Source organism: Lonchura striata, chromosome 4, assembly GCF_050655825.1.
Source record: "Lonchura striata isolate lonStrDom1 chromosome 4, ASM5065582v1, whole genome shotgun sequence".
Lineage (NCBI taxonomy): Eukaryota > Metazoa > Chordata > Aves > Passeriformes > Estrildidae > Lonchura > Lonchura striata.
This window is the reverse complement of record NC_140706.1, coordinates 41,848,371-41,867,999: the sequence shown is the minus strand read 5'-3', so window position 1 is coordinate 41,867,999 and position 19,629 is coordinate 41,848,371. Positions and strand designations below refer to the sequence as shown.

The following is a 19,629-nucleotide window of genomic DNA, read 5'->3' as shown; positions in this document are numbered from 1 at the left end:
TTTATAAATCTTAACCAGTTTTGTCCAAGAGATTGTTTTCTCACAGATAACATTATTAATACCCACATAAGAATAGCTTTTTAAGGTCATATTTTCATCATACTCTCTGCTAGCATGGTTAAAAGGAATCAATAATTTCTTTCTTAGACAAGTTGTTAAGCAAGATTACCTGATGTATTCTGAGCTTTTCTTCAGTTTTGTAGAAAAATATTTCATGGCTTTTTCTCCTCCAAAATTTGAATAGGTGACAGTGGTAGGATAATCTGTTTCTTCACATGGGGCAGGGCAAGTGGAATTGTGTGTTCCTACGGTACATAATCCTTTTATCTCTATATTATCTGCAATTTCAAAAGAAATAATTTTATATATTATTTCTAAAAAAACCACACAGTTTAAAAAATGCTAAAAAAACTTTAACTAAATTACTTTTAATTTTCTTCAATAAATGTGTGGATTAATTATCCCAGGAAAAGTGGATACTTACCAGTTTTGAAGGATCAAATAAGTATTTGCAATAGTCATTTAGGAAACTGGTGCACAAAAACAAAGGAAATAGTTTTGATATAGTTTTCTCACTTTTTCCGAAGAAATACAGCACCTCTAAGCGCCTCTTTCTGCCTTCATTGGGGCTTTATGTGCTTACTATTTCTCACCCACAGCTAAACAAAAAGACAACAGAAGACTTTCCACATTCTGTGCTATTTTTCTAATTAAATTCTTAGGTATGTATCCTTGGTCTTGTTGCCTTAGTGCCTGTGCAGCTCATTTCAGTGCACAGAAACAGCTTCCAGAGCAATTCCAGCTGTAGTCTGCTATCATCTGATAACTACAAAAACCTTGGTAAGCTAAGTTCACTTTACCTTAACCCCTGTCTGCCATTTAATAACGGGGCCCAAGACAGCTAAGAAGGCTTAAGGAAAGCTTTGTCTCTTCAAATACTGAAGATAAGTCATAAAATTCTGCCATGAAAGTGGAGAGCCATTTGTCTGAACAGGGAATTACAGAAAATAATCCTTACAGAAATCTGGAAAGGCTAGAGAAAAACAATGTGGATGAAAAATTGTAAGGCATGTTTCCTAAATCATAAGCCATCACTGTGAGATGAGTACTGTGATCCCCTGCTTGTGATGCTCTATTTGTCCCGTTTATGGGGTGGCAGAGGTTGTGTCTATTTGCTCTGCTTGTGGGCTTCTCACTTTTGCAAAGCACAGAGGAGACATCTGAGCCTGTTAGCAGATGATTTGAAATACTCTCCAGGGATGCTGGGGTTGTGGATTTTATTCTGGAGAGGCAGCTGTTAGAGCTCCTAAAATAATGTTCTCAGTGGGTCCTGCAGATACTGGGTGAGTGTGCTGTTACTTGAGATTCTGTTATCAGATGTCTTCCCTCTCCATCACTGTCAAAGGAGAGTCAGTGCCTAAAATGAAATCCCGGGGACCATATATCTACAAACCTTCTGGGATCCAGCTCTGAATCCTGTCCATCCTTCAGAGGAATTTGGGGTCATTTTGGTTTATTGCTCTGTGGTTTCTTTGACATTCAGTTATTGAATATCTATTAAGTAAAATAATACACATCTTCCCTCATGACAGGCTTTTAAAGTTCACATAATAATGTGGACTTAGTGGAATCCATTTTTAAATCGCTACAGGGAAAAAAAGTAATTGTTCACAGTAGTAGATGTGGCCTGAATGTTGCACACACCTTATCAAAACAATCCCCCCCACCATATTCTGAGTCTACTAATCACTTAGAGAGAGCCGTATTACACAATATAAACCAAACCAATTAAAAAGAAAGCTTTCTGAAGTTCATGAATAGTTACTTCTCAGATTACCATTTTAAATATTTTCCAGTCTGTTGCAGTGACTTACAAATTTCATACCCACTGTGCACGGATTATTTTTCTATGTAAAAGGATTGCATTTCAAGTGCTTTCAAAATTTATAATTTACTTTTAAAATTCTAAAACCTTAAAGCCAGTGATTTATGTTTTACCTGTTAACAAACCTGTTACTACTGTACTATTCACTCTTCTTGCACAAAGAATACAACATTAGATCTAGAAGGATTCCATGAAGATGTGAAAATGCTAGCCAGAGGCTTGGTAATTGAAAATAGATTAGTTGGTTGTTCTTCCATTTTAAATGCTAAAATGACTTCTTCTATTAGTATATATATATATATATATATATATATATATATATATACACACTTTTATTTTTGAGTATTTTTGTATGGTTTGTTTGTTTTTAATGGGAAAATATTTCATGCTCTTTCTGGTCTCTGTTTTATTAAATGAACTGGGATAGACTCCATTTCAAATTATTTTCATTATTGATATTGTCTACTATTTTGAATTGGCTTGAAAATCATGAATATGAAGTTGTTACTTACAGACTGCTGGATAAACACATTTGTAAAACTTCAGCAAGTCACATTCTGTTCCATTTCCTAAAAATAAATAACAAGATTTAGGAGCCTCAATTAACCATCTAACCCTTAGCTCTATTTGTACTGAACTGAAATGTAGTGTCATCAAACCTTGCTCAGCACTTCATGTTAATGATTACACAGCTGAGAAATCAATTCAGGTGGGCACAGTGCATTTGCCAACACCAGCAGGGGTACAGGCTGCAGACACAACAGGCCAAGCCAGGAGGCTGATGTTGGAGCAAACACCTTAATTATGTGTACCAGCCTGAACTGCCTGTGAGCTTGTGGCTCACTCTTTGTGTTAGCGTGCTAAAGACAGGAATTTCTGCTTTTCCTAGTGGAAATGAAAAAAAAAAAAAAAACAGAACCAAAGTAAGGTAGATTTGATATGAGATTACATCCCATGTGTTTCTGCAGAAATCTTGAACTTCATGCAGGAGCTTTTTGTAGACCCAGGGGTTAAGATAATATGCTGAGCTAGAGCAAAATTTTCAGATGGCCTCACAACATTTTTAATTTTTTTTCCATCACATGGAAAAGTTGTGTAGCTATTTATCACATGGTTCCAGAAGGCATTGCTCTCCTTTAACTGATTGTCCTTGTATAAAGTTGTATAAAGCTGTCACCCCAGGCATGGGAGACCCAGACTTAATTGCCTTGGCAACGCCTTTTCCATGACAGTTTGCAGAAGTCTGCCAGCCTCCTTTCCCAGGGGTTATCAAACAAATAGGCTAGAGATTGCACATTAATGGGTCTAATTTATTAGGAGCATTCTGCCTTGCTTGAGCATATTTAAAAAATACAATGAGTCAAAAAGTACAGGCTTTCTTGTGACTTTTCTTGTGATGTAGTGTCTTTCTTGCCCACCAGTTGTGAAAAAAAGAGGTGCAAGAGCAAGAGATCTGGGTTCCAGCTCTTGCTTTGGGTGACAGTATTGTCATTAATGCTGAAAAGGTGTGAGAGCTCAGTGTTACTGCTTTACATTTCTAGAGTGATTAAGAAGCCTGAATACTTCAGGGGAGTATTACAGCATGCACCTGCTGCTTCACATTTGAGGCTGATTAGAAGGCTCTATACAACTTTTTGGCTTTTGTAGAGCCTTTGCTGCTACCAGGCTCTTTCTGTGGCCCCTGTGGGAGTCCTGAGATTCTGTCTCCAAGCAAGGTCTTCTGCTGTGGTTGCTGAGCACCTGCCTGCAAAGTAAACTGTCTGGATTATGTGTGAAAATGTATGCCTTCTTATGGATTTAGTTCCAGCTCCTTAGGAAGTCAGGTTAAAGACTACAGACCTGTCTCACATTCCTGAGGCATACTTCTCACACTCCTAAGAACAGACAATGACACAGATGCTAGGTCTAGGCTTGACCAAATATCTTGCTTGTTTCCTTGGAATTTTAATTAATATCAACTGGAGATTTCCCTCAAATATATTCTCTATCTCCTTGATTATTCAGTAACATGTGAGGTCTTCCAGGAAGATGATCAGTGTGTGGTATGATGATAGTCCTGAGAAATACCTGGAAGAATGAATGGCAAACAGCCACACCAGTCCTGTATGTACCGGGCTTTGCATTCCAGCAAACATCCGTTTGTACTATAAATCTTGTGGTACTGAAGCTTTATATCAGGCTTGCACTCTCCCCATGGATATTCTTGAATAATTGACTGTAGGGTAATAATAACAAAAGATATAATTTTTTGTATCTGTTTTAAACATTGGTATTGCTTTTTCACATTTTGAAGTGCTGAAGGAAGCCTTTGAAGACACAAGCTGTAACATTGTGATTTAATTAGAGTTCATGCTCTTGGGATTAAAAATTCATCTCCCCTCTCTCACAGCAAAAGTAGGGCCTGATTAGACAGTTTAGTGTAAAATGGTACTCCGCTCTGCTTGAATTCTAGTAAGAATGTGAGACCCCCTTAATGGTAGCAGAATGTGTTGATAGGGAAATTCTGTGGCATCTTTTTATCATTATTTGTCAATGAGGTTTTAAAGCTGCAGGAAAGAAACGCTGACTTTGATAGATACAAATTAGGAAAATCAACTACATCCTCCCCCAAACAGCAGTAATTTCATTTGTGTCTGGAGGAAATGTTATTTTTTTGGAGTCACTAAGGCATAATAAATATTTTACATTCCAAAATGTCTGATTCATTGTTAATGCTTCAGAAAAGAATTAGAGACAGTAAAAAATGCTACTTCCAGTCCATATCCAAGTCCTTACCTTCAGCTGGCGGATTGCGACCTGTGCGTGCATCCCCACTGGTGTCAGTAATCCTAAACCATCAAAACGTGGAAGCTCTTGGGGTGAATGGATAGCAAAAGTTATTCCAGCATCAGTATAACCGAGAGTAGGTTCATCAGTGAATTTGTCCTGATACAAAAAGAATTGTTTAAAGTAGTTTTTGGCTTTGCTTGCCATCTGAACTTTTAGCTATATTTATAGTGGTACTATGCTATTTAGTAATATTTTTTGGCAGTTTACAGGAGAGTATAGAAGCAAACTGATTTGAATTTCTTTTGTTCATTACCTCTGTGGGTTTCCTTCCAGTTGCTATTAAACTTTTAACCTTTTTATTCCTTTTGTCATCCCCCAATTTTAAATAAAAGAAGTCATAGATGAGCATTTACTCATAACTTGGAGATTTGTTCTTTTTCCTTGCAACTACCCATCATATTTCACTAAACTTTTCATTATTCTCTTCAGAGCCTTTCACTCCTGACTCATAATTCCTAGAGACAAAAGCCAATGTCTAAGTAATTTATCAATCTGTTAGTTTTTTTCCCTGTTCTCACAAGGTGATATTCCCTCTTTTCTGCTTTTTGTTGGTCAAAGACAATTCTAATGTCAGAAACAATTTACAGTGCAAAGGTCTTGGCTGGCACTGAGCTGCTGTAGCTGCTGTAACTAAAATTTGGTGCTACTTAGAAACTGGCACCAGGTGACCTTCCCTAATGGGTCTTTTATTACAATAAATGGCTTGTATAAAATGAAATAGCTCTTCTGATGACATGTTTCAGTTGTGGGTGAACAGTGTATGTATATGCTTACTCATAACCTTCTTCCCCTTAGCTGGGACAAAATCACTAATAATTCTGTCTTTTTAAATCTCTATTTGGGTATTTCCTTTAAAATACCCTCTCACTTGGAAAACTTTTAAAATTCAAACTTGATTTTGAATTTTGTGCATGAAATTCTGGAGGCCTGTGTAAACCCAATCAAATGCAAATCCCAAACCAAACAAAAAAACCACCCTCCACTAATTTATAAATTATTAATGATTCATTGCTTATAATCCTTAGGATAGCTGTACCTGCTGAACATCAAAAAGCAAATGTAAGCCTCTTCCAGACAAACTCACTCTTCTTGCTGAAAGATCATTGTGATTAAAAGTAAAGCAGTTTCCATATTCAGTGAAAACATGTTCAAAATCCTTCAATAAAGGAAAATAGGGAAGAGTAAAATGAAAGAAAGAACACTTGCCATTTCCTTAGTTAATTACAATGCGAGAAAGGGACTACTGGGGTTGCTGTTGAATTATTTTATTTTTTTACTCCGAAGTGCTCAATATCACAATCAGAAAACTGTTTTTTCATGAAATATTCAAAAGTATTTCAGCCCTTTCCATAGAAAATGAAGTTTAAAGGAGAAATTTCACATTGTTTATTAATACTTATGAGCTGCTCAGAATAATTTTTATGAGGTCCTGTGCTATTTCTATACCTGTTACATTGTATAGAAATTGTATATTCAAAAATAACTTTTAATTTTTTTCCATTAGCTGCTTAGTGAAGACTGTTTCAAAACTGTCATGCTACATATGAAAGTAAAATATTTGTATTTTTTCCCAAAACCACCTCGTAGTTTAATATGACTGCATCTCATTACTTTAATTTCAGTTCTTAGTACTAGTGTCTTCCAGTTAAGAGAAGTCTCTAATGCCTAATTTTAGAAGCTACAGCACATCTAAAGGTTAGATTAAACTGAAAGGATATAGACCTGACTTCTTTGTTCCTATTTTCTGTCTAAATTGGGAATTCCTTTACAGAAGAATTGACATAAAAATGGGATGATCATATTTTTGGGCTGCTGTCCCAAATTCCCAAAGATGGGCTATTTTCTTTTCAATATTTAAAATTCCTGTTACCCTGGCTGTCTATATTCTTGACCTCAAGAACAAAACTACAGAATCACGTCATACAAAAAACTTTGTTCAAACTGTCCTTCATGATAGGCCATTGATGGAAAAGGTTGTTAGATACAGCCTGGAGGTATGACAGCTTTCAAAGGCTGCTGTCTGTGCAGAAGTGGCATTAGGCAGAGAGCAATTTAAATTGAAATCCCATCTTACAGCTCAGAGTGTCCAGCAGGCTGCCTCTGTAGTCACTGGGAGAATTGAGACCCTCAGGGTAATTTAGAGCAGGACTTTTGTTCTCTATTTTCTGACTGCAAAGGAACATAGGGGAGCAGGTGGCAAAGCTAGATGTCTTGAGTATAAGAATATATCCCCTTCCTCTCTGTGCTATTGTTTTAATAAAATAAACATATTTACCTGTGGGTAACATGGCTTTCCAAAAAAATCACATTCTAGCAATGTGCTGCTGTTCAGATAAAACCCATTTTTCCTTGTAAAGTCTTTGATGCTGAAGTTCTTGTTCCCAAGAAGGAAATCATTTAACTCCTGAGAATATTTATCTTCCATAGCAAATTTTTGGAAAATTGCAGATACAGTGTTCCAAATCAAAAAAATTACTTTCAGGTTGCTCACTGCATGAGCTTGAAACCTGTCAGTGAGAAGGAGAAAGAATTGCTTGGGACTCTGTAGTTATAGGACTGACCTCAAGGCTGCTTTTGACAAAACTTGACACAATTTGCTGTCTGCTCACAAACTGTAACTGATTCTTGCCCAACAGGTTGTAGTTTGATCTCTACAACATGAATAAACAATAGTCCCTATCTCTAGGATTGTATCTTCTATATCTGGAAACAGCAAATAGACACATTCCCATAGCTATTCTGGTCAGTCATATAGGAAACATTTCTGTTGTGTGTGGTTGTTTATTAAATATTAAAAACCAAATCCCCTGAGCAGATGAACCATTCACATAAACCAACAACCAGATTAGCAGAACTGATGACAAACTGAACAATTGTGTTTCTATGTGGGAAACTAGCTGAGAAGAGCTCTGTCCCTTTCAGAAAAAAAGCTGTCTTCCTTAATTTGAAAAACTGAATTCTAAGCACATTTGCAGTAGTCTCATGTACTTGCTTTACTAAGGTACTGCACCCCACTGTAGACAGTGTACCTTCCCATGAGCTGGTGGCACAGTGGTTTAAATCAAAGGTGATCTTTACTCTTTGAATCCACTTGAAAAGTCTCAAAAACATGATGAGACTTTGGTGGTGCTTTCCTTATGTACAGCATTGAAGTTCTTTATTGAAGTAAAGTAAGGTTTTACAGAAGTTATAAAGATATCTTAAAAAATATCTTAGTGTAACATATTTGTGTAATAGATCTTAATGCCCCTGTATAAGATTAGTAGGAACAGCACTTCACAACTGAATTTGAGTCAAAAAAAATAAAGACAAAGGGAGTGCTTTGCCTCTTTGTCCTGCTAAAGAAAAATCCCAGTTAATAAAAACAGGAGGGGAGAATAAGCACAGCGTGACTGCAGATGGATATGGAGCAAACTGTTACTTGGATGGAAAAACGCCGTGCTCAGTAGCTGACTCCTTACAGCGTGCTGCTGCTATAGTTACAAGAAGTGAGGCATGTTTATAACAGCCAGCCCACTGCAGCCAGAGGGACTTCTGTCTGCAGTGCACATCATGTGGTGTGACCCAGGGTAGCTTTATGCAGGTCATGAGAAGGTGGCATAGGGAAGCAGAATGGCTCCAGGTCTTTGAGACTTGGACTTCTGGCTGATTCTGCTAGCAGAAGGTAGGAAATGAGAAAGTTTACTAATTTTTGAGGAAAAAAATGTAGATACATTTTCTGTGCTTCTAAAACTGTTTCTAAATTATGTTTTTGCTCTAAAACTCAGGCCACAATTTCACTAAATTACTTTTGAAGTGGCTGCACTGAATGCTGGCCACTGTTTTCCAATGTAGAAATCTGTAGTGAAGTTCTTGCTTAGACACATGATTTCCAGACAACCCAAATGCTTTTCTCCTGCAAAAAACTCCAGACATCAGCTGGGGTTGTAAAGGCTGAGCACCTTTGAAAAAAAGAGTATCTGTTTTACCTAAGATTTTTACCTTTGCAAGAGGTTTCTATTTAAAATAATTCTTAATCTTGTTTTTTATTTTGAACTTGAATGTGGCTGATGGCTGTCCCTTAGTTACACTGGAAGGCAACACTCATACATAGAAGACTACCACCAGCATTTTTCTATTCCAGCTTCTGTTGTGAAACTTAAAACTCATATCATCTGAAGGAAGGGGAAGATTAAAAGCAACCTCCCTTTCTTGATTCTTGTATTTTTGTCTTCTTTTAAGTACCATGTGGTAGTGTGGAAGACATATCCCTCATAGCCATATTTTCCTTGGTTTATGTGATTGTCCAAACAGGTTGTGGAAACTGACTGCTTTCAGTAAAGATGTAGAGCAAACAACAAACATAATTTTTACCGGTTCAAGTTGCAGAAGGTCACAGCAGGGAATTTGACTTTTTCCACGTACTGAACCACCACTGTAGTTGTGGTTGGCCAGCTGAAGTAGTAGATGAAGCGAGTGTAGATCTGCCAAACAACAATGGCAAGGCAGCCCGCGACTATCAGCAGCCACAGCACCCTGCGAGCCTTGCTCTGCGTGTGGACAATCTTATGCACACCATGAAGTGAAGTCGATGAGGCAAACTCCTCATGATATTTCCTTCTGTCTTGCAAATCTGGCAGCAGTTTCTTTATTAAACACAATCGTATCTTTTCCAGTGCTCCTGAATGTGGGACAAAGTTGAAATTCTTTAAAAATCAGCATTTAATTGTCACTTAAAAAAGGAATACACATAATTCTGATGCAAATTTTCCCTTTAATTGTGAATTCTCTCTTTAAGTAGTGAACTTGCTTCTGAGGATGGAAGAGTGGTGTGCTAAGAGATGGGCTCAGTATATTTCAAGTCCATGGATGTTTAAACACCTTAATTTAAAAGAGTAGTTCCATTTCTGGGGAAGAGATAGGATTTTGACATACATCAGGGCTCTATAACCATACATTGCTATGAGCTTATGTGAAAAGTTAAACATCTCATTTTTACAGCAACAAATCCATGAAGGACTGGTCCTTCACACATGCTCTGACAAATTAGGTTTAAAATTAATGATATGGAGTGATATGAAGGGGAATTTCACTCTTTCACAATGAAAATTTTCAAGATAAGAATTGGAAGTTGCAGGTTCAAAAGAATACTAATGTAATTTTCTTAGGTTCACACTTGTCTGATTCCAAAACTTTGGAATGGGATGGGTTTAGATTTCATTTGTGTCATGTTTTCTATAAACTGATATTAAAATAAACCCAACCAAACAATTTTTAAAGCTAAGTTTAAGGGCTATAACAATAATGTAAAAATATCTGGAACTGCAGTAACTTTCCTATGCTTAATACAGAATAATCTTTTGGACATGGATTTAAACATAATTTTCTCTTCCAAAATATCCAAATGAGGGAAATTTCATGGGCCTTTTTTGTACCTTTTAACCAATACCATAATTGGATCTCTCTTTTTGCAAAGTGCTTCTTCTACGGATTGCTATCCACTATTTTGGCATTAAGTCCATAAGAACAGTCACTTGAAGAATGTTTTTGTGACAGTTAATAAGATCTGAAAATATATTATTTAGATCAGTGTTTAACAGCAATTAAATGCTTCCCTTCTTCTGTTTTTATCCAAAAATTAGGTTTAATAGTATGCATATGTGGTAGGAAGAGAATAGAGCCTTTTTAAGACTGAGTTACTTGAGGCTATTACAATTAGGCAAAGGAACAAAGGGATATAAGAGTCATCTGCCAGAGCCACATCAACCACATCATGACCACATCAGTACTCTGGGGTGTTCCTTCGGTCCACAGCCTCTGGACTACAATAATGAAATCCCAGATGGTGCTGGATTCCAAAATGTTTCTGAAGGGAAAGAATTTACTTTATGTTGTTCTTTTCAGGTCTGTGTAAGAACTTTGATTGATGTTATGTAATTTACTACGACCTCATTCTATCATCAGACAGTTTTCCTCTATAAAACTGTTAAAAAGTTTCTCTCCTAGCTCTAGAGACTGTTGGAGCCCACTGCAAATCTGTTCAGCCATGTGTGGTTTTGTACATTGTGCTGGAATGGAGAAGATTTCTGGTTTTGCTGTAGGCTTCTCTCTCACTAGCACATGGGCAGTGGGACGAGTTCTTTGCATGTTCCCCAAAAAAGAGCAGAGGGAGAAGTACATCCCTAATATGTCTGCATCTGCTGCCTGTAGACTCCAACAAGAGATCACAGGCAAGTCAGAGCCTTTTCTCCAAGCATTTCTCCTGTATGCACTGTGCTAGGTATGAGAATGATAGCATGTCTCTACCTAAAAGTCCAGTGCCATCAAAAAACACTACTTATCTTAATCAGCAGAGGTATAACTTTGAATCTAAGCAAACACAAAGCTAAGCTATATTTCAGCTCTTGTGCATAGCTGGTACAGTAAATAGTAGTAAGTAAAAATTATATTTCATCTGGGAAAAACATTAAAATTTTGCTTTTAATGTGTAGGATTATCTAATACTAGCATGATGCTGCTTTCATTAGCACTACTTTGTGAATATCTTGAAGGATGCTTACTCTACTTCCAGATTTCTTTAGAAAATGCTATTTTGCAATTGCCTAGTTAAAACTGTATTAACTTTATTCTAAATAGACAGAGGGCCAAAAGCTAAAGACTATTCAAATTTCTTAAGTAAGCATACAAGTTTTTTGTTTCTACAAGCTTTTTTGAGCTCTCCCTTCTTTGTTGTATCTTGAAAAGGTACATCATTGCTGCTTTTGGACAAGATGACAAATAACAAAACTCTTGGTAAAGTAGTCTGATATACCTAGTCACGTACCTTTGGTATCTGATTGAATGACTCTCCTGAGATGATCCATGAGGCTGTGCTTATTTCAGTAAGGAAGGGATGGATAAGAAGCTGCCTTACCACTATGATCACTGCTAGGTAATGGCTTTTATAGAACACTAAATGGGAGGTGATTCTCAATGACACATGGGACTGGGTAATTTACCCGCTGGGGTTGCTATGTTTTGCCTTTTATTAACACAATGCAATGGTTTGCAATGTGAAGGAGAAGATAATTCTGATTGCAGGATCAGATGTACACATTTATATATGTTTCAATTACTTATGCTAATAGTAGTACAAGTACACTTGTGCGTTGCATCACCTTGCAAATTTCTTTCATATATTTTCCTTCTGTTTTAGAAAGGTCTGTGATCTTTGCTAAAATACTGTGCTCTTCAGAAATGAATAGCTTATCTTGAAATAAATAAGGAGCCCCTTCCTGGTGTGGAGGGCAGTAAATGTCTCTCACTAGGTTTCTACCAGGAACAGGATGCAGTTCATTCACACTTTGAATAGCTGTCTTCATAACCAGCTTCAGATTCCATGTTCTTGTGGAAATTTCAGCAAAAATGAGCTGTTACTCCTAAGAACTGACCCTGTAAGCAAGGATGACTATACATGCAGAGTCAGTCATTCCATCAAGGCCTTATGCAAAACTACAGAGGCTGGTCTTTTTTTAATGTGCAAAATTATCTAGTTTGAAATTTATTTAAAGAAAATAGCTGAACATCTAATAAAAGTGAATAAAAATGCTAGAAGATTAAAACCTGGGATGTACTTGATTAATGCTTTAGGAAAAAATAAGAAAAAAGCCCCCTCACATTCTCTTTCTGATCTCTTTACTTCTTTCCCTTTGTTGGTAATTGGCCTATTGGTCACTTACAGAGTTCTTGGGTTGCCAGGGGTATCAGCTTGGATCCTTGGTAAATCACTGCCAGTTGTTTGCTACTTTCTGGCTGTGTTATCTTTCTGTTAACTCTACAAGCAGCAAGGTAAAGCACTGAACTCCATTTAGTTATTCCTGACTGAGGAGATTCTGTACTCTGTGGCTTGGAATTCCCAGCTCCATTGGTCACTGTTGCCTCACTAGTGGAACCCTCTGCTAGGGCAAGATTTGCACAGTATTTGTGTTGATTCAAGCAAGTTTTAAGAAATTTGTAACTCAAGCCCAACTGATGCTCTGCTGAGCAGTTTCCTAGCCCTGTAGATCCATTGACTCCTATTAATGTAAACTGCTGTAATTCACAGAGCCCAGAAAACACCACTTGCCCAAGTTGCTCGAGTTCATAAAACAAATTATGTCAATTTTTATATTGGCATGTGTATAGAATTAAGAAGTACAAACTGTAAGTTACTTGGCTCTCTATACAGCAAGTGATTCAACTTTTTTTTTTTTATTGTGATGCTGCCTTACAAAGAGTTGTTAGGCTTATGCAATACTTTAAATGAACAAGGCTTATGTTGTCCCCTTGTGTTTTACATAAGAAACTGATTTTGAAATAATTCTTTCTTTTATGGTTGTTTTATATTAATTCTTAAGCAAACACTAAGGGGCGAAGACCAACCATCTTATGTTTGTTCATCCTTCCCAAATGGCTTGGACAAACATGTTCCAGGTTGTAATTTGGTCACAGTCAGCTTGCTCTGTCCACTCATTCCTAGCATATGTATCTGGTTATTAAAACCACACATTCACTAATATTTAATGCAGTAAAGATTAAGAAAACCAACTGTTGACACAGGTGGTCAGCACAATTTGCATTCCCACATAATGCAGATTTTGTACTCAAATTATTATTTGAAGTCAATCTTAAGTTCTGTTCAGTTCTTATGGTGCTAAATTAACAAATAATGCTGCAGCCAGCATAACTACACAGCTATTTCCTGAGAAAAATAGATAACATGTTTCTGATAAAGTTAATTCTTTATAGCCTAGTTGCAGAAAAATGTCTTCTGAGAATTCTTATGGGTTGCTGAGATAAAATGCATGCATACACTAGTATGTATTTGGCATATATTTAGCTTTCATTGGACAGTATTGTATTTTCTAAAATATATTATATTAAAGTGTTTCTTTCCAATGCCTGTTACATTGCATGACCCTCTATAAGTGCCTTTTTGAGATTAATGCTTCTGATGTTTTGCTTAGCTCTCTCTTTTAATAGAAGCATCTCAAATAGTATCTACTTTTACGATAGTAATACAGAAGTAATGCATTTGCTAATATGGCAGACTACAAATACTTTTACTCAATTAATACAAAAATCTTATCAGAAAAGGACACAACAGGAAAAAACCAATGGAGTGATCACTACCTGGATTGTTACAATGTATTGTCATAGCGAATAACTAATAGTATGTGCAAGCATCTGTCTTGCTCCTTCCTTTAAGCATGTACTCAAAGTGGATTCAACAATGAATGCAGAAGGGGCTGCAGCAGGAGGTGCTCAAGGAGACTTTGAGGACTCACTGAGTCTCTCTCTACATTGGAATACGAGGAATCAGCTATGGCTGGAGAAATCATGAGCTCTCATCATTTTTTTCTAATTGTTAAAGATACTAGAATTTCCTTATTTTTTGTTTTCTTATGTTGGTGTTATCCTGCCATAATTTAAAATGGTTACTGCTTTTCCCATCCTGTGGTATACTGGAAGTTGGTTATTGCCCTTCCTTTTGAAAGGAAACTATTTCTCACTTTTCCATCCACAATCTTCTCTTGGTTATACAGGTCAATTCTTTCCATCTTTCTTTAGGGGCCATATTTTCTACATCAAACATTTGTTGTTCTTGCCATTTTCTTCTGAACCCTTTCCACATTGTCTTCATCTGTCTTGAAGAGTGGTGCCCAAGACACAATATAGCCGATAAAGTCTTTCTGATGCTGGATAGAAATGAGATATTCCATGCCATGTAGAAAGTTGCTATTTAAAAATTCCAGTATAAGATTGTTGCTATTTAAAAAATTCCAGTATAAGATTTGTCCTAAAGAATTTCTTATTTGCAAGTTTGGTTATGGCTGAAATTCAAAAGTACTGTTCTTTGCATCACAGAAGCTGCACATCATTAATTTCAGTGCATTAAGGTAATTTTGAGTTCTAGCTCCTATCTGCCAGCATGCTATTAGACTTTCCAGGCTCTTCTCATTTGTCAGTTTAAGAAGTTCACAACCTATTCCATCACTCCAGCCATTAATGATAATGTTGAATAGGATGAGATGAACACATTTTGTCAACGTTTGTCCTAAACCAGCCCTTTGCACTTGCCAGACAGCTGCACCGTGGAGTAAACAGCAGCATGAGCTGAGCCACGTGGAGGCACGGGAGTAGCTTATGGTTCCAGGTTTGTGCTTCACTGGACCTGACAGGTAACCAGGATTGGGGTGTTCAGGAGGGGAAAAACAATCTAAAGAATTATATACTTTGTATACTAAAGAATTGCACCCTGCAATGTGTGGCTGCAAGGCATTAGTAGAGGATAGTTTGCCTTGGGACAACACTGTGGAATGTGTTCAAGATATGTTGCTTCTCCTAAGTTTACAGCTCTGGCTAGCATTGATCCATTTACATTGATGAAAGCAGGGTGTTTGGGCAATAGAAGTAAAAGAACATTTTCTCCATACTTGGGGAATAATTATCAGTCAAAAATTATCAACATGTGAAAGAAATACTGCTACATTCTGCTGAGCCACTAATGAGAGACAGTGGGGGGAAGATTGTGCTGGGTTGTGTGAAACATAAATGGAAGTCAAAAGTATGCTGGGAAGTGATGACACAGTTCTTTGTGTTTAAGAATTTGAACAAATGCAGTATTTAGACAGAAAAAAAATGATCTTTCCAGCACTATCTCTTCTCTTTGTTTGTAGTTTGCAAGACCTTGATCTCTGTTCCTCCCCCAGGTACAAATGTCTGATTGGATTATTAATATTGCATCAACTTTAAGCTTGTTTGTTTTAGCCTGGAGTCACCAAATTTTAGTTTTCTTAAAACCAACTGTTAATTTCAAGTGCTAGTTAGATAGTAAATCCAGTTTGGAAAATCACAAAACATGTAGAGGACACCTTTTGGATCCAAGTTTATCTTCCGTTCTTCACCTTCATTTTGTGTGTCTTTATTCACTTATCTCTTGCTCTGTTGTTAAATTGGGTGAGGAAGTGATTTTTGTTCAGTGCTGGCAGAGTAGTCAGCACAATAAGGTTCTGGCTTAGGACACTGGGGGCTCTGCCTCTACAATTTGAGTTTCACTTTGTCAACCAAAACAGTATCTGCTGTACTGCATTTCACTATTATAGTTGAGTGTTTGTTATCAAAATTCTTTCATCACTATAATTTTATGAAATTAAAAGCAACATCTGCATGTAGAAAAGATATTTTCCTTCTGAGTACTTTGTCTCATGAAGGTTACAGCAGAACCTGCACAAATACAGAACAGGGTATCTGGGACAACAAAGGTATAGTGCACCTCTTTCTCATTAGCCATGAATTAGTATCAAAGAGAAATGAAAATTACTTGATTATTTGGCAGGAAGGTTGAAACTTGCACATGGAAATACTCCTTCACGCGATATGTACTTCAGTTATGGAACTTATTGCTGCAAGTTGTGGAGTCACAAAATCCACAAAAATGCAAGAACACAGATATCTTAGGAAGTATTGGGCTATCAAGATATATTGGAAAGTTACATGAATATTCTGGGGAAATTATTGCACTGAAAATTTGCTTTTTAGTTTTTTGGGGTTGTTTTTTGGTTTTTTTAGGGTGTTTTTTTTGCTGATGGTGTTTTGTTTTGTATTTTAACATTTGTTTCTTTTGTTCTAATAGCTCTTCCCAATAAATCTTTTACTTTCTCTTTAAAACTTTTCAGCACGACATGACCTACTTGGATCTTTGACTCACTGCAGGCATTTTTACCTATGTAGAAGCCATGTGTGCTGCGTAGCTCCTAGTCTGCAATTGTTGGACAAGAGTTTTGGGAAGCTTCGAGCGTCATTTGTTTGCAGTCAGAAGCTCTCTGAGCTCTGTCTTCAAGTTAGCAAACACTAGACAAACAAATTGATTTGTAATGATTTTGTAATCAGGATGAGAGTTTGAGCAGTAGAATGGGTGACACTGTCCAAACCACTTGTGTGTGTACTTTTTCTTCTCCATAAGTGATTTCATGTAGGAAAACTTGAGATTTGACTTGGGTGAACAGGTCACTTCCAATTCATACTTTTTTTTTTAGATTCATGACAGTATGTAGAAAGTCAGTTTTACTTACCTGTCCTCATCAGAGCATAATGTTTCAGACAGAGAGCTCCACAGTGAGACCATGCAAACTCTTGGCTCTGGCTATATCCACAGATCAGCTGCAGGCCACCTCTGCCTTGCCTCCAGCCCTCGGCCAGGCTGGAGAGAGGCTCCCTTTTGCCCACATGAATCCCTTCTCTCAGCCCGAGTAAGGTCACTTTGCTCTGCAGCCCTACTGCAGCCAGTCCAGCCACCCTACATCCACCTGGGGAGGGGAGGTACATGGAAAGGGGGCCAGGGTGAATTAGGAGGGGTGGTGAACCATTCCCATGCTTGGTCACAAAAGCTGTGACAGTTCATTTGAAGGCCACAAAGAGCAGTTCTAGGAAGCTGTTTTTTTTTTTTTTTTTTTTTTTTTTTCTGGTGCATGTTGTTTGTCTTGTATTCAGCCCAGTCACAAAACAGAACATTCTCACTGTCTGCTGAAGATTAGAGTCCTCTGTGATGAAAAGAAGGCTTTTTATCTGACTTTCATGTAAATTAACAAATATGTAAATAAAAGCTCAAGGGCACACACACTCTTGGTTTTCACAGCCTTAGTCATCTGCAGCATGAACAGCAAGTTATGTGTGTGGTTAGATCTGCTTCTTTGTGGTTTTAAGTGTTCAACATGAAAAAGGGAAATGAAGGTACATTTTGAGAAAAAAGCAACACAATAATTTAAAATTAAGGTTATGTTTTGCTTTTGGATATATTCACACTAAAGAGCTTTTTTCATCAAGACTTGTTTATGATTATGCTAGTAAGGAGAGATGACAAAGTGGCTATAAATCTCTGTCAGGATATGAAGGACACTAAAATAAAAATCAGGTTCCTACAGTGACCCCCAAAATTGAGAAGCATGGCAGAAGCACATTTATTTCTAAGGGTGTCTGCAGCCATGCCAGTGTTCAAGGCTCTGAGCTGATGCTAACCTGAGGGCTCTTGTAAGCTGTGCTATCATCTACACTGCCAACAGACAGTTTCAAAACAGGTCATACAAGCCACTTAAATTATTTTACTACCAAGTTCATTACATACTTTGAAGCCTTACTGGGATCAGATGAAGGCAGCCAGGAAGAGGAATGACCTTGTCTATGCTGAAAACCATTGTCTGTGATTTTATTTCAGGGGTTTTCAAGTCCTCATCAAGATATCTTTATCCACTGATCTTGGAGAGTTTGAGATCTATTGTTGTTGCAATGGTTAGAGAGCTGAATTCAGCTACTGTGAGATTAAATTTTGTTAAATGAATGGATGCAAGTATTATCCATAATATTACCCAGTTTTAGGAATTGGTCAGTTTACAGCTTTGGGACCAATCAGCTATGAGGTCCTCAAACAAGTGAGTTTGACGTGTTGGTAACACTGGAAAAAACTGTCTAAATTGCTCTTGTCTGGCTGATTTATTTGACTGACTGAAGCCTGTCTGTTGCTGAATTGGAAGGGGAGTTTGTATAGTTGTTGCTTAGACAATATCCCCAGCTAGATTTCAAGTGAGTTTGCTAACCCTGAGTGAATTCATGGTACTATTACTTCCAAAATAGGGAGTTAATGTTTTGTTAAGTACAGAATGTAAAAGGGCTCTGATACTTCAAAGTCCTTTGCCTCCTGGGTAGGCCACGTAAAGGTTGCCTGTCAGAGATCATTGCACCGGAAGTTTATAATTCTCTGTATTTCACAGAAGAAAATACAACTGCACAAGAAAACACACATTAACATATTTTGTGAGGTAAAACGTTCAATATTTTCCAACTGTCCTTATTTTTACTAGTTTCACATTCTTTCTTTCTTTGTGCCATGAGAAAGGATAGCAGCTTGATTTCATTATGCAGGCTCAGCCTGGATGTTTCAGGTGAAGATATACAGGAATGACAAGATAAACCTTCTTTTTCTTTTGAGATATATGGATGTGCAAGATTTCTGCATTTGTAAATCAAGCTGTTTGCATCCAAAAACGTGAAAAGTAGCTTTCAACATTTAATTTCTGGTGTCCTCACTTTCATCTTTAGTTGTCCACATCTGGCTGAACAGGGTATCCATCCCATCACCCACATCCTACATCTGTATTTTTTTATGAAATAACTACTCTTAAGTGACTGGAACAGCTGAAGCACCAAACAGACACCACTAAGCAGAATAACTCTTGCAGACAGCAAATGATCCAGGGTCACAGAGGTCCTGTAGTTTTGTTTGCAGTGAAACTGAGCATTAACATTTTTTCAGAAAGGGCTGGCAGGCAGAAAAGAAGTATATTCTGGTTACATGTTACTTCATTGTGTGTTAAGCTGATGACCAGATAGAATTGAGTAACATTTGTCAATAAATGATACTGAAAACTTTTGTGCAAGGAGACAAAATTAAGATATTATTCTGAATTAAACAGTTGGAAAACCAGCATGAGAGGTTCATGATGCTTTTAGTACTTTACTTAATCTGTGTACATTTTTTAAATTTATATATATTACTTGAAATCTCTTTGAATAAGCACTATTTAGTCTGCCATAGAAACATGTTTTCCTCTTCCCCCACCCTCCTTATCTCTTTCTATGTGTCTGATTTTTGAAACTTAATAGTATCCTGATACAAAAGGCCGCAAGACTTTAACAATTACTGCATTTATTAAATATTGTCTTTTTATCACACACAGACCTCTCACTGATTTACACCTTACACACTACACCTTACACCTGCATCCAAAGAAGAAACTGGTGGAAGCCTTGCAGTAAAAAATACAAAAAGCTTGTGCCATAGGACAAAACAAGCATGTCATCCATTCATCTTTTTAACTGGCAGAGAAAAACACAGTCCTGGAGAGCCAACAACACATGAACAT

General features: G+C 37.1%; 1 protein-coding gene across 1 annotated transcript in view; it reads right to left on the bottom strand.

Moving 5' to 3' along the window:
* Positions 1–19,619, bottom strand: part of ASIC5 (acid sensing ion channel subunit family member 5) — a 23,675-nt gene extending 4,056 nt beyond the window's left edge. Inside the window, exons 1-8 of the mRNA XM_021544758.3 lie at positions 16,786–19,619; positions 9,068–9,374; positions 6,990–7,221; positions 5,751–5,870; positions 4,661–4,810; positions 3,953–4,100; positions 2,398–2,454; positions 170–338 (exon numbers count right to left, since the gene is read on the bottom strand). Of these exons, the coding sequence (XP_021400433.2) occupies positions 170–338; positions 2,398–2,454; positions 3,953–4,100; positions 4,661–4,810; positions 5,751–5,870; positions 6,990–7,221; positions 9,068–9,374; positions 16,786–17,038 (1,436 nt within the window). The 5' untranslated portion in view covers positions 17,039–19,619. The remainder of the gene's footprint in view (positions 1–169; positions 339–2,397; positions 2,455–3,952; positions 4,101–4,660; positions 4,811–5,750; positions 5,871–6,989; positions 7,222–9,067; positions 9,375–16,785) is intronic.
* Positions 19,620–19,629: the final 10 nt, after the last annotated feature.